This window comes from Hippopotamus amphibius, chromosome 9 (genome assembly GCF_030028045.1).
Source record: "Hippopotamus amphibius kiboko isolate mHipAmp2 chromosome 9, mHipAmp2.hap2, whole genome shotgun sequence".
In the NCBI taxonomy this organism is placed as follows: Eukaryota; Metazoa; Chordata; class Mammalia; order Artiodactyla; family Hippopotamidae; genus Hippopotamus; species Hippopotamus amphibius.
Window position 1 is genome coordinate 111,792,829 of NC_080194.1, and position 15,498 is coordinate 111,808,326.

Sequence of the window (15,498 nt, forward strand, 5' to 3'; positions counted from 1 at the left end):
AACATCAAATCCTTGATTGAGTGAAACATTTGTGGGCAGGGGTGACCCCATTCCTGAAAGAGCAGATGTTGTGGAGGGGCTTGGAGTTCTGGGATGTGAGAGAGAGGAGTCTGAGCAAAGGGATCAGCTGGACCTTGAACAGCTAGAGAGGCCTGAACACACACACACACAGACACACACACACACACACACACGCTGGATTTTTAAAAAAATATTTATTTATTTTTGGCTGCATCGGGTCTTAGTTGTGGCACACAGGATCTTCGTTGCGACATGTGGGCTCTTCATTGAGGCGTGCAGTCTCAGTAGTTGCAGCGCAGGGCTTCTCTCTACTTGTGGTGCACAGGCTCCAGAGCTCATGGTGCCGTGTGCGGGCTTAGTTGCCCCGTGGCATGTGGAATCTTAGTTCCCCAACCAGGGATCAAACCCGCGTCCCCTGCACCTGCAGGAGGATTCTTAACCACTGGACCACAAAGGAAGTCCCCACATGCTGGATTTGAGGTTGGCTCAAAGGACAAGGTGTGTAGGGCCGCGTGGAGGGCAGAGAGCCTGACCAAAGGAGACCCAGCTGGAAGCTGGGGGTCAGTCGTTGGCAATGATGTGCAGGATAAGGTGAGACTAATGACCGTATTCTGGCAGTATCCACCCAAACTGGCACTCACACTAGTGCAGCGGACGTGTGAAGGGGCAAGGTAGCTCGGGTGATCTACACACTCCAAAGCCCTTTCCAGTGAGACTCCAGTGAGGGTGGGCTACCAGCGGTACTCTCATGAGAGTCAGAGGATGGAAGGAAGGCAGCAGTCACTGTTTAGCACACACACGGTTTCTCCCCGTTATTCACTCAGTTGTTCTTTTTCACCCCTGGATCTTCCTTCCTGAGCGCCTGTGAATAAGCTTTCAGCTGTGCCTGTGGGGCTCTAGCCTGCTGGTGACCTTCCCTTCCTTTATTGAGTGAAAACTGTGGGCAGTGTTCTGCTAGTTTTTCCTTCTAATATTTTTTAAAAAGTCACATCTGGAGTGAGTAAGAAGTGGATCATTTCACAGAACAGGCCACTATCTTGGCTCTTCTTGGCCCTTTGTATTTTCATATAAATTTAGAATCAGCTTGTCAAGCTCTATTAAAAAACATGTTGAGAAACAGACTCACAGACATAGAAAACAAACTTATGGTTACCTAAGGGGAAACGGGGAGGGGGAGGGATAAATTAGGAGTTTGGGATTAATAGACATACACTACTGTATACAGAATAGATAAGCACAGGGAACTATATTTAATATCTTGTAGTAACCTATAATGGAAAAGAATTGGAAAGAGAAAATATAACTGAATTACTTTTCTGTATACCTGAAACTAACACAACATTGTAAACCAACTGTACTACAACAAAAAGTTGTTTGTTTTGAAAAAAAAAAAAAGAAATTAGACCTACATAATTGGATATAATCATTAAAAAGTTATACATACATACAATTGACAAAATAAATAAAAATCATAATCTAAAAACAAACCAAACAAAACACCAAAAAAAAAAAAAGAAACACGTTGAGATTTTGATAAGGATATGTATAATCTAGAAATCAATTTGGGGAGAATTGATCCTTACAATATTGTTTTCTAATCTATGGACATGGCATATTTCTCCAGCCTCATACACAGAACAATGAATACAAAAGAAGACATCAAAATAGTAGGACTGTTGAACACCCCATGGGAATGACTGGCTGGAACTATTCGCCTTTTAGTTGCTGCACGTGCTCCTTCCTGCTTCCAGGCTGCCAGGTTTTCATGGGACCCTGTCTGCTGCTCACAGCTGATTGGCTCAAGGCAAGGCACCCTTCTCAAGCTGATCCAAGGAGTGCCTTCTCCCAGATTTTCTGAACCAAAGACTGAAAGAGAATTGAAACAGGCTCTTGTTGGTGTCTAAGAGTGTAAAAATATAAAATTGAGGAGCTCTTCCAGGAAGATCCCACATGCCGCGGAGCAACTAAGCCCACGCGCCACAACTACTGAACCTGTGCTTTAGAACCCGTGAGCCACAACTATTGAGCCCATGTGCTGCAACTACTGAAGCCCACATGCCTAGAGCCCGTGCTCCGCAACAAGAGAAGCCACGGCAATGAGGAGCCTGCACACCACAATGAGGAGTTGCCCCCGCTCACCCCAACTAAAGAAAGCCTGCGCACAGCAAAAAAAAAAAAAAGACCCAACACAGCCAATAAAACAAATAAATAAATAAACTTATTAAAAAAACCCTATTTATAAAAAAAATTAAAATAAAGTTTAGGAGTTCTCCAATATAAAAAAAAAACAAACAATCCAATCAAAAAATGGGCAGAAGACCTAAATAGGCATTTCTCCAAAGAAGACATATGGATGGCCAAGAGGCACATGAAAAGCTGCTCAACATCACTCATTATTAGAGAAATGCAAATCAAAACGACAATGAGGTATCACCTCACACCGGTTAGAATGGGCATCATCAGAAAATCCACAAACAGTAAATGCTGGAGAGGGTGTGGAGAAAAGGGTACCCTCTTGCACTGCTGGTGGGAATGTAAATTGATACAGCCACTATGGAGAACAGTATGGAGGTTCCTTGCTGAACTAAAAATAGAGTTACCATATGACCCAGCAATCCCACTGCTGGGCATATACCCAGAGAACACCATAATTCAAAAAGACACATGCACTCCAATGTTCACTGCAGCACTACTTACAATAGCCAGGACACAGAAGCAACCTAAATGTCCATCAACAGATGAATGGATTAAAAAAAGATGTGGTACATATATACAATGGAATATTACTCAGCTGTAAAAAGCAATGAAACTGGGACATTTGTAGAGACATGGATAGACCTAGAGACTGCCATACAGAGTGAAGTGAGTCAGAGAGGAAAACAAATATTGTATATTAACACATATATGTGGAACATAGAAAAATGGTACAAATCAACTGGTTTGCAAGGCAGAAATAGAGACCCAGATGTAGAGAACAAACATATGGACACCAAGTGGGGAAAGCGGGGAGGGTTGGGGGGGATGACTTGGGAGATTGGGATACCAAACTGTACACTCTAAATATATGCAGTTTATTGTATGTTAACTGTATCTCAATAAAAGTTCTTAAAAATAAAAAAAATAAAATTTAGGAGCTCTCTACAATCATGTTTCATATCATGTGGACTGGAGGCAGATGCATTGCTCAGAAGAAAGAGTGAAGCTCAGAGAGGCATTCAAAGAAGACGGAGGCGGGTGGTGTTTGAGTCTCCAATTCCATAAAGTTTCTGAGGCCCAGCTGCTTGCTTGCTTTCTCTTCCTTCCTTCCTTCTGCCTGCCTTCCCTCCCTCCCTTCCTTCCTTTTCCCTCTCTCTCTCTCCTTCCTTCCTCCCTCCCTCCCTTCCTTCCTTTCTTCTCTCTCTCTCTGGCTGCATCGGGTCTTAGTTGCAGCACGGGATCTTGAGGCCCAGGCTCTTCATTGTGGCGTGTGGACTTCTCTAGTTGTGGCATGCGATTTTTCTCTTTCCAGTTGTGGCACGCGGGCTCCAGAGTGCGTGGGCTCTGTAGTTTGCAGCACGTGGGCTCTCTAGTTGAGGTACTCGGGCTTAGCTGCTCCATGACATGTGGGATCTTCGTTCCCCAACCCGGTATCAAACCCATGTCCCCTGCATTGGAAGGCGGATTCTTTACCACTGGACCACCAGGGAAGTTCCCCTGTTGAATTCTTGCTCCTGGGTTCCAAGAGACCCATTGGTTCCAAGGGTCCACTGTTCCTTAAAGTAAATCCATCTTTAGGCTTAAGCTATTTTGAGTCTCTACCACTCACAAATAAGAGTCTGCAGTTGAGTAGATGAACACAGGTATCCTCAAATAGATTCCAGGTAAGCGAGCCTTGGTACCTGGCCTTAACAGGCTCACAGTTTGGACTGCAGTCTGGTGCCCCTAGAGGGAACCTTCTCCAGCACAGGCCAGCACTCTTTGTTCCCTTCTTCTGCGGGACACTGCTGCCTCACTTGGGATAATTAATCAGAGGTGATTGCCCTTACCCTCTTTTTTATGGAGGATTTCTCTATTGTAAGCACATCTTATTTTTATGTGTGGATATCGAACTTTGGTTAGAATTTAACTACCCTATTTGTCACTAAGATCACCCAGAAGATCACTCTAGGGCTGTTATAGGCCCAACTGGCAAGTGTTGCAAAGGTCAAGATGTCAAGAGGCCCCCAAAATAAGACGCGAGCACCAGATGGGACTTCAAGAGGTATACTAAAAATCTTCACTACTTCTGCGTCTCTTGATAACGACCCTATTCACCATGAGCCAGGGGTTGTTATAGTGATAGGAGAGTCAGGCTCTGAGTTTTCGGGGGATTGGAGGGAAGAATTTTGAAGATATTGTGCTGCAGGGAAAGGGTATGTCCTGTATATACAGACAGTCCTCAACTTTGCTAAATTCAAGACTTGAACAGTCTACACTTTCACACTTTTCATACACTATATGCTGACAGACTCAAGGCAGTTTTCTAAGACTGGACTTGAACTTTTAATCTGTCAGCTGACTCTGGATGATTTCAGGCTGACTCCTGGGGGTGCTGTGTAGCTGCCAAGAGTCCCATTTCAGCATCACCGGTTGTCATCAGGCTCAGAAGAGCAACTGATGTCATTATTTAAATATTTAATTGAATAGAAAATACTATACAAATGACAGTGCTGATCAGGGATAAGAAACAAAGGTCTCATGAACTTAACACAGCTGAGACAAAAGTGGGGATGATTTAGCTTCAAGTCAGGTGTTGACCACACTGAAACTAGTCAATTGCATGTTTACTTGTGAAGGAAAAAAAAAAAAAACTAACTTTTTGTAGGACAATAAAAGACCCAGTAGAACAGGAAAATGCATTCTTTTGAACAGGGCCTGAAATGTTGTATGGCCTGCTTCCACAGCCCTGAGAAGCACAATAAAGATAGTCCAATTTTCTGTGATTCTGAAAGGCAGCCTATTCTTGGCTTTTTCTGTGTTACTTTGACAGCTCCAAGAAGGTTCTGGCCACTAAACCTTAACAGGGTTGTAAAAACTGTATCATGTTCCAAACTTTCTAAATCAAGATTATATTGTTTTTGTTAAAAACAAGACAGCAGACCCAAAATGGAGTTGTGGGAAGACATTCTGGAACCTTTTTGAAACATTGAAAATGTTGAAGTATGTGGGCCCAGCGATGGGATTCAGAATGTCCTGCTTGAGCAGTGGAGGAGCTGAGGGTGCGGGGCGTGGAGACTAATATCACCCTGTTTGGTCCTGAGGGATGGCTGGTTAGCCAAAGACGGGTAAGATTCCTCAGAGGAGGAACAACCTAAGACAGGCACAGCCGCAGAGGGGCCAACAGGGGTGGTGCACAGAACCTTCCTTATATCACCGTGTTTGGCCCTGGAGGATGACTGGCTAGCCAGAGACGGGTAAGATTCCTCAAGGGAGGAACAACCTAAGACAGGCACAGTCGCAGAGGGGCCCACACGGGTGGGGCACAGACCCCCAATATCTGAGAGAGGTCTCCTGCCCCCAGGGCTGTTTTGCTCTCCACCCCCAGCTCAAATCCACACCTGCTCAACTCAGACCCAGGAAGTACACAAAGATAATTGCCTCAATCATGTGAGGCCTTTGACTGTTTATGAGTGTCACCTGAGAATGTCAGCCCACGGAACTCAATAAAAGCAGCCTGGGATGAGTCAGCGGGGCTCTTGATCCGAGAGGTCTTGAGCCCCCCGGTCCCACTTTTCTCTTCAGTCTGTGTCTGCGTCTTCTTCAAGCTTGCGGCACCCGTCACTCGCCTCGAGTCGCCGAGCTGGTCTCGGCATGGAGTCACTTATACTAAGCCTCGTAACAGCTAATTGAGACTTAATAATTATAGTTTTGGTCTTTCCTGGAAATGCAGTCTTAAACCAGTCAATGAGGAATCACCTGGTCAGTGAGGTAATCTGACTGATAGACTGCTGCTCTCCCCTAAGGAAAGGTGACCTTGCTGCAATCCATCCACTTTCTGCTAGTTTAAATTCCTTACTCCATTCCTTCTGCCAGTAAGTCTTTCATTTTGTATAGCTCCTGGGAGCTCCTATTTGCTAGATGGGATGCTTCCTGATTCATGAATTATTGAATGAAGCCAATAAGATCTTTAACATTTCCTCAGTTGAATTTCTTAACACTTTGTAATATAAATAGCGCTACAACTAACAATCTATATTTAGATGATGACAGAGGTGATAGATACATAGACAGATTTGTGGATAGATGACAGGGAGATATTTGCTGAGACTTATAGAACCTTTAATCCATGAAGTCTGCATCTGATTCTCTGGGAGAAAGAGGATCCAGACCTCAAGGACTGGGATGCTAGGATTTCTGAACCGATGAGTTAAAATAGCTTGGGAATGTGCTGTCTGTTGGGGAATAGCCACAGGAGGACACATTTTACTCATTAATGCTGATGCAGGCCAGATTGCTTTCCAAGAAAGCCCGCCCTGTCACTTTTTCCAGCCATTCTGGTTTGAGGACACAGAGGAAATTAAGAAAGGCTGGGTATTCTTGGAAGGAACACTATGCCTGAGCTTGGTGGCCAGAGTTTCAGAGGGGGGTGCGCAATGCAGGGGGTGATGACAGAAAGAGCAGCTCCCCAGGTCCTCCAGGCAAAAGAAGGGGATTCGGCAACTGGCGACTTCCAGAGACCACACTCCGCGACTTCCAGAGACCCAGGTTTGGAGGCCTGAGAAGGTTCCACTCCAGAATCCAAGTATGACCCTATTTCCCCTGGTGCTTCTGAAACATGGCCAGGGCTCACTTGGTAGCCAATTATTCTATCTTAAGAGATTCTGCAACTTGGATAGTTGATTTGGAAGGAAGCGGCTAAGTACCCAGCAAAGTTAGTCCAGGGGATCTTAACTGAGAACACATTACCTAGAGAGATGTTTCAAAAGTCATAGACCCTGAACCCCAATTCTGAACCCACTGAATCAGAAAATCTGGGGCCTAGACCCAGTTAGTCTGAGAAAATTTGTAGAGATTCTAATGCAAACCCCGAGTTAAGGGCCAGCACAAGAGAACATGGTGCCAGTAAGGGCAGGCCACGGCCTTCATAGTTTCTTTTTATGTTAAAAATGTCAGTTTTGGGACTTACCTGGCGGTCCAGTGATTAAGACTCCGAGCCTCCACTGCAGGGGACACGGGTTCAATCCCGGTTGGGAAATTAAGATCCCACATGCCACGGTGTACTAGACCAGCCTTTCCATTTTAATGAGCATACAAATCATACATCTTGTTCAAGTGCAGATTCTGATTCAGCAGGTCTAGGGTGGCGCCTGACAATGTACATTTCTAACAAGTTCCCGGATGATGCTTATGCTTCTGGTCCATGGTGCACACTTTCAGTAGCAAGGGGGCTGGGTCAGTGGTTCTTAACCTGGGGTGAGTTTGCTATCAACACCCCCAGGGGACATCTGGCAGTGAGAAATGTCTGGAGATGTTTCTGCTTGTCAGCTGGAAGTGGAGGGTGTTAACCACCTAGGTGGTAGAGGCCAGGGGCCCTGCTAAACATCCTCTGGTGCACAGGACAGTGCCCACTGCAAAGAATTATCCAACCAAAGTGTCTGTGGCTCTGAGGCTGAGAAACCCTGGGCTAAGACCAAATGCAGAATTTATTAGGTTTCTGAAAAGTAGTTACTTTAGTCTTAACTCCTTGCCCCATCAAAGGTATAAAAAGGTTGGTGACTGGACTTAAGGAGGAAAATTTTGGGGGAGAATTTTCTAGAAGGAGAGGTGTGTTTCCTTCACTCCTAGTGACTGAAGAAAAGCATTCCTTGGAGAACTCACCTAAGTACCCAAGCCTCAAAGAACTGGCTTTAAACATTCAACAAATCCGAAACCAGTTCACAGCAGCAGTGCTCAGATAAGAACTCTCCCGTTTCCCGTTTCTCTCTTGCTTTTTTTTGTATTCCACTTTCAAGCTAGCTACTCAAAAGTTAACTCCTCGGAATGCATTCCCCATTTTAGGCTTCCCACCTGGGTCCCAGATTATAGCCTTCACCCTGAGAATCTTCTCACCCCTTCTTACCCCCAACCAGGGCCTCATTGAAACACTTTCCTTGACCATCCTAGCCTGGGGTGGTCTGGCCTTTTTTCTGTTTTTTTCTAGATTAGCTGTCACAGCACCCTACCTATGCCCCTATGATCACAGCTCTCTTCACATTGTGTTTTCTTTTCTTTTTTTTTTTTAAACAGCTTTATAGAGATGTAATTCACATTCCATATAATTCACCCATTTAAAGAATATCATTCAGTGGTTTTTAGTGTATTCAGAAATATGTGCCATCATCATCACAGTCAATTTTCGAACAACTTCAGCACCTCCAAAAGAAGCCCTGTACTCTTTAGGTATCACCCTTCTGGTATCACCCTTCATCCTCCGTCTCCCTCTAGTCCTAAGCAAACACTAATCTACTCTGTCTATAAATTTCCCTATTATAGACATTTCACACAAATGGAATAATACAGTATATGGTCTTTTGTAACTGGCGCCCTACGTAATGTTTTCAAGGTTTATCCATGCTGTAGCACGTATGAGCAATGCATTCCTTTTTATGGCCAAAAAATATTTCATTGTGTGGGTATGCTACACTTTGTTTACCCATTTGTCACTTGATGGACATTTGGGTTGTTTCCACCTTTTGGCTATTGTGAACAGTGCTGCTGTGACCATTTGCATACAAGTTTTTGGAATTATTGGGTCATAGGGTAACTCTATGTTTAGTCATCTCAGGACCTGCCGGACTGTTTTCCACGTGGCTGCACCACTTTACACTGCCACCCGCAGGGTCTGAGGTTTCCAATCTCTTCACATTCTCATCAACACTCATGTGTTTTTCTGATTAGCCATCTTGATGGATATGAAGGGTTACCTCATTGTGGGTCTGATTTTCATTTCCCTGATGGCTAATGATGTTGGGCATCTTTTCATGTGCCCTTTGGCCATCTGTATTTCTTCCTTGGAGAAAAGTCTACTCAGATCCTCTGCCTATATTTTAATTGTATGTTTGTTTGTTTTTGTTATTACTGCATTGTAAGAATTCTTTATATATTCTGCAGACAAGTCACTTCTCAGACATAAGATTTACAAAAGCATTCTTCCATCCTGTGGGCTATCTTTTCACTTTCTTGAGAGGGAGCAAAGATAACCCGTAGAGGAATCTTATGTTTGGCAAAAATAACCAGGCCCTAGTATCCCTGCCACATGTAGTCAAAGTCTGGGGCTGCCCAGTAAGACTCTGGCCTCAGGGTGGAAGCTGAGGCAGATCATGAGATGCAAACAGCTGGAGGCTGTCAGCTACCTGCACACCTGGTGGCTAAAGGCCATGTTCTCTCTTGAGGGAGATCCAACTGTCACATCTCCATGGCTCTCAGTGTCTTTTGTTTTCAAAAGGATAATCCCCCAAAATATATTTTCTTTCTCTTTTTTATTTTTTTCAGAAGCAAGATGAGGAGAGGCAGTGTTTCTTCAGCTGAAAACAGAGTCCTCAGCCTGGGTCCTGCGAGCCAAGGGTGTCTGTAATGTTCCCTGGTGGTGTTCCCAGGATGAAGCAGTGCATCCAAGGGACTAGCTCCAAGTGGACCAGGGTGGCCAGATGCTCAACAGACCTGGAGTCCCAAAGGTACCAAAGATCCTTGGGCACGGGTGCCTTGGAGCAGAATATTTGAGAAACCTGCAGGCCTGGACCGTGAATGAAGACAGAAGAAGAAGACAGAGAGAACCAATGTCAGGGTGAAGCCAGGTTTTTTCCTAGGTGAGTGGGCCTGGCCTGGCGCCTGTGCTGTGGTGGGTAAAATAGCACCCACATAAACAAGACACCAGACTTCCCTGGCAGTCCAGTGGTTAAGACTCTGCACTGCCAATGCAGGGGGCAAGGGTTAGATCCCTGGTCAGGGAACTAATATCCCACGTGGTGTGCGGCCAAAAGATAGAAAAACAACAACAACAAATATATATATAAGGAACAAACTGGGAAGAAATATTTGTAACATATATAATAAAAATTAAAAAAGACAAAAACAAAAATACAAGACACCATTTCCTGCCTCCTTTCCCACTGCTTGCTCTAATGTCTTCTCATTCTATTCTTGCCTAGTTTCTTATAAATATACTATTCTGTAAACTCATGGTGGATTCTGTGATCCCCCATCAGAAATGAAGATCCCCTTTCAGGAAAGAAGCACGAATTACCTCAGAGTGACCCCCATAGATAAGCCTCAGCCGCCTTCAAGAATAGCCTCAGCTGAGGAGAGGCATCTCACCCAAGGTCACGTCCACATCTCAGGCAGCCCATATCTAAGGACTGATTGACATAGGAGGATAACAGTCAGGGCCTCTCACTCCACCTCCCAGTTCAAACCAGCTCTGAAGGTTTATCCCAGCTTTAGCTAGAAGCAGCTCAGGCTCCAACGGAAACATCAGGAGATCCTGGCTACCCTTTCTCTCTCTATCCTGCTCCACATCAAAGGAATCTCCCATCAGCATAGTTCTCCAGTCTCTGTAGTCCATCCAAAGCTCTGGGCGAAGCCAAGGCTGCAACACATAGAAGCTTAGAGCAAGGGGAGGCCGAACACACGAACTGGACTAGGTGCTATTTGTGGCGCTTTGCAGATCCAACAACTAGGAGAGGGTGAGGAGGAAAAGAGACATGCCACTCAGATTGCATTGCACTTCTCAGATTGCTCTTCTGGAAAATTCAGCTCCAAGAAAGCAACCAGCCTTCTAACTGTAAATCAATTTCAGGTAATTCTTCCTTTCCTCCCTCACTTCCTCTCCCCTTTCTGTTTCTTTCTTTCTCTCTCTCTCTTTCTTTTTCTTTCTCTCTTTCTCCCTCACACCTTTCCTTCCTTCCCTCCCTCCCTTTCTTTCTCTTTCTTTCCATTCTTCTAAATTTTTTTCCAAAAATTAAAAAACAAACAAACCCATACTTATTACAAACACTTTAGAACGCACAGCAAAGTCCTAAAATGGAAAGACAGCTACCACTCAGAGACAATCACCAGTAACATTCTGATAGTTCCTTTCGGCCTTATTAATGTACACAGTTTAAAAATCATAGATGAGGGACTTCCCTGGCAGTGCAGTGGTTAAGACTCCACACTTCCACTGCAGGGGGCGACGGTTTGATCCCTGGTTGGGGAACTAGGATCCCGGATACCTCGCCGTGTGGCAAAAAAAAAGAAAAAAAAATCATAAATGAGAACATACTTGAAGAACTCTTGCAGCAAAGGCTTCCCTCTGTCCAAGCCCTTGTCTGATTCCCTCCCATGCTGTACAATGACTCTGGGCTTTGTCATCCTGACTGGCTTAGGCCAATGCTGATGTAAAGGCCTGGATCTAACACCTCCCCACTCCCACCACATTTATATATATATGACAAGTATACCCCAAATATTTATCTAATGTCATTCTGGTGTCACACATTATTTTCCACATAAGAGAGAATATCTCTATTATTAACCTTATTTTTCATAGATTTCTCAGCACTTACTATGTTTATTCTTTCAAGTAACTGTGTACTGGACACTTGTCATGTCTTGGAGCCGCCTCTTTAGAGCACTTTCTGCTATATGAATCCTGCTCCTTCCCCATCTCCCAAGAGAAAAGCCAGGAAATGTGAGTTCCCTGCCTCCCTTGCAGCTAAGGGATGGGCATGTGACCTAGGCTCCAGCAATTCCACATACTTGTGTGAAACTTTAGAAATAAACAATGTGAGAAAGCAGGCTCTGTGTGGAATCTGTTCCTTCGTGAGGGTGACAACTGACATCTAGCTCTGAGGGCTGGCAATAGCTGTGAGGCTGAGTTTCAGGCATGACCATGGCATTCGTGCTGGTGGCAGTAGCAGTCACAGCAGATCTGCATCCCTGGCATCAGTGCTGAGGGGTTCAGTGCCCGGCAGTGGAAAGACTGGTTCCCTCATTAGGTCAGTTCTGCAATGTGTCTGGGCACTGTTCCTGTGAGCCCAGTCCCAAGGGGTTCTGAGAGTTCCCCAATGCTGATTAATAAATACCTTTTCTGTGCAGACAAGCTAGAGTGTGTTTTGATGTTTGTGACTGAGAATCTTGACTGACACACTGGGCAAAACTACATTAGAGAAGAAAGGCATTGTATCCAGAATGAACTGTATGTATTCTCTGGAGTCTAGACTGACCCCTGATATTTACAGTGTGACCCATGTGGACCAGCAGCACCTTGGGAATTTGTAGAAATGCTTAATCTTACCTCTACTTCAGTCTTGCTGAATCCAAATTTGCATTATAACAAGATCTCCGGGGATTTGTAAATACAGACTGAGAAGCATTGGTCTAGCGATTCCTGGCTACACTTTAAAATCACCTGGGGACCATTTTAAAGATTGATGTCCATTTACATCCTACAAGACAACAATTGATTCAAGAAAGAATCATCAGTGGAGCCAAAACCACAGGGTAAAAGGTTCCTGGGGAAGAGTTTTTCCGCACAGTTCAAAGAATTTCCCCACAGTTCAAAGAATTTCCCCACAGATGACTTATCAGTTATAAACCAGAGAGAAATCTGGCAGACACTATGTAAAGAAGTGACAAAACATCATGGGACTTCCCTGGTGGTCCAGTGGTAAAGAATCCGCCTTCCAATGCAGGGGACACAGGTTCGATCCCTGGTCTGGGGAACTAAGATCCCACATGATGTGGAGCAATTAAGCCTGAAGATCCTGAGTGCCAAAACTAAGACCTAATGCAGCCAAACAATTAATTAATTAATTATTTAAAAAAACAAACAAAACTTAACATCACAATCAGTCAAAGTGACAGCATGAGCCCCCTGATAAGAACATGACATCAGCTATGTAGAATTTCTGCCAAAAATGATTAACCTGAATCTCATACTGCGGTTGCAAAAACCAGACAAATCCAAATTGACAATCTGCAGAACAGCTGCCCAGACTCTTCAAAAACTCTTCAAAAAGCTTCACGAGAGTCTAAACTGGGAACTGTTTTAGATAAAAGGCAACTGAAGATGCATGATAATTAAATATACTGTATAATTTTTAATTACAAACTGAACTGGGGAAAGGGTATGAAGGACATTTTCAGGACAATTTTGGGGAGATCTGAGTATTAGCAGAATTGTATCAATGTTAAATGCTCTAGGTGTGATAATTATAATGGGCTTTGTGAAATTAACTTTTTAAATCTCAGCTACACTTGGAGTTGGGACAGGCCTGTAGGGGGAGCTCTCATGCCCGCCACGCATCATCAATTGCTCCGAATAGGAAGAGACCTCACCTACATCTCTGACCGGCAGGTGCCTCTACTTTACTATCCAGCAGGGAGAAGAAAACGTCTCTCTACCCCATGACAGCCCAGCTAATCAAAGATTGTAGCAGCCCAACCAATGAGAAGTCACCATACTTTGGACTCCCAGCTTCCTCCAGTGGACTCTTTGGTTATCATAGAGCCTCTCAACTCCCCTCTTTTCCCCATAAAAGCAAGTTCCCCTTCCTTGTTCTCTGGATTTGCCTGTAGTGTGCTGTAGTTCATACATCCAAAATTGGAATCCCTCTGCTATCCTTAAACTCACTTTTGCTGGTAAAATGGCTGGCTATTATTACAGTTGACATATTCGGTGTCAGAAGTGGGGTCCAAAGGAGATGGACCCGAGAAATAATGGCTCCCAGAACTGAACGAGATACTGCAGCAAGCCCTTTATGCCCACTGCTTCTGTGGGTCACCACCTGCTTTCAGTCTGGAGTCTCATCTTGGATTCCAGGCTCCACTCTTTTTGCATTTTGAGCTCTTGGGCCTTATTTGGGATCTGGAAAGGTTTTGTTCTTTCTGGTTCAAGTTTTCATCCTTGGTGAGTACTCAGTTGTTTTCTGGAGCACGATAGTGAGGTTCTCTTCTGGGGACTAAGCTAACTGGAATATAAGAGTTTGTTTTATCCCTTTTGGAATCTGGGCTAGGACTCCAGCTACTTTCTTGGGTTTCCAAGAGAACTTAAGAAAATGAGACCCTGGCCATCTAAATGCTCTGAGGGCAGCCCTCCTTTGGTGGCTCCAGCTGGTTTCATGTTTAAAAACTACGGACTCCTCACATGCACATTTTAAATTAAGTGGGCTGAAAAAACTAAAGGGAATTCAGAATTACAGTGGCCATTATGGGGGATTTTCACTCTTCTCAAACTTATTTTTTTTAATTTATTTATTTATTGGATTTATTTATTTTTTATTGGCTGTGTTGGGTCTTCGTTGCTGCACATAGGCTTTCTTTTGTTGCTGCGAGTGGGGGCTACTCTTCATTGTGGTGTATGGGTTCCTCACTGTGGTGGCTTCTCTTGTTGTGGAGCACGGGCTCGAGGCACGTGGGCTTCAGTAGTTGTGGCACATGGGCTCAATAGTTGTGGCTCACAGGCTCTAGAGCACAGGCTCAATAGTTGTGGCACATGGGCTTAGTTGCTCCATGGCATGTGGGATCTTCCTGGGGCAGGGATTGAACCCGTGTCCCCTGCATTGGCAGGCAGATTCTTAACCACTGCACCACCTAGGAAGTCCTCAAACTTATTTTAAGACCATGGTTTTAAAATTAAACAAAACAAATGGTATATTTATTTTTATTGGTACCCGGAAGCTCCCAAATACACACAAAACTCTAAAATTGCCTCTTTGCAAGATACCGTTTCTAAATTGGCAGAAACAACCAAAAAACTAGAAAAGAAAAAGATGACTGAGACTTCCCTGTCTTTCCAGTGGTTAAGACTCCATGCTTCCAATGCAGGGGATGCGGGTTCTATCTCTTGTTGGGGAACTAAAATCCCACATTCTACATGCCACGTGGCATGGCCAAAAAAAATTAAAAAAAAAAAAAAAGAAAAGAAAAGAAAAAGAAAAAAAGAACAAAATGACTTCTGAAGCCTCATACTTCTTGTGTTCTCGTCCCCCAGATTCTTTGTCTCAGGGGCCATCTTGTGTGTCTTCTCTGGCCCCTTGGCCTCAGATTCCACCTTGTGCTCTGGCCCCACCCTCAATGCCACCTTCCTCTTTCCTCTGTGAAAACTGGCCCCTTTAATATTGAACCCTCTGAGGATTCAAATGCTAAACCCCTAGATACTGTTTGTAAGTTATCTGGAGCAAATAAACAACCAGAAGGAAAGATTTAAATAGCAGTTGCCCTAGATTTTTGATAATAGGAGAAAACTTGCTTTCTGTTTCTGTCTGTTGAAGTTTTTGGTAAGTCACCCCATCCTGTTCAAAAGGGGGAAACTTTGTTGTAAATAAGTCCAACTTACAGAGTACCCTTAAAAGAGAGGGGTCCATAAATAGGCATTTCTCCAAAGAAGACATATGGATGGCCAAGAGGCACATGAAAAGCTGCTCAACATCACTCATTATTAGAGAAATGCAAATCAAAACGACAATGAGGTATCACCTCACACCGGTTAGAATGGGCATC

General features: G+C 44.2%; 1 protein-coding gene across 1 annotated transcript in view; it reads right to left on the minus strand.

Moving 5' to 3' along the window:
* Positions 1-1,436: 1,436 nt before the first annotated feature.
* CRCP (CGRP receptor component) overlaps positions 1,437-15,498 on the minus strand; it is an 82,720-nt gene continuing 68,658 nt past the window's right edge. The window contains exon 8 of the mRNA XM_057748261.1: positions 1,437-1,887. Coding sequence (XP_057604244.1) covers positions 1,840-1,887 — 48 coding nt within the window. The 3' untranslated portion in view covers positions 1,437-1,839. The remainder of the gene's footprint in view (positions 1,888-15,498) is intronic.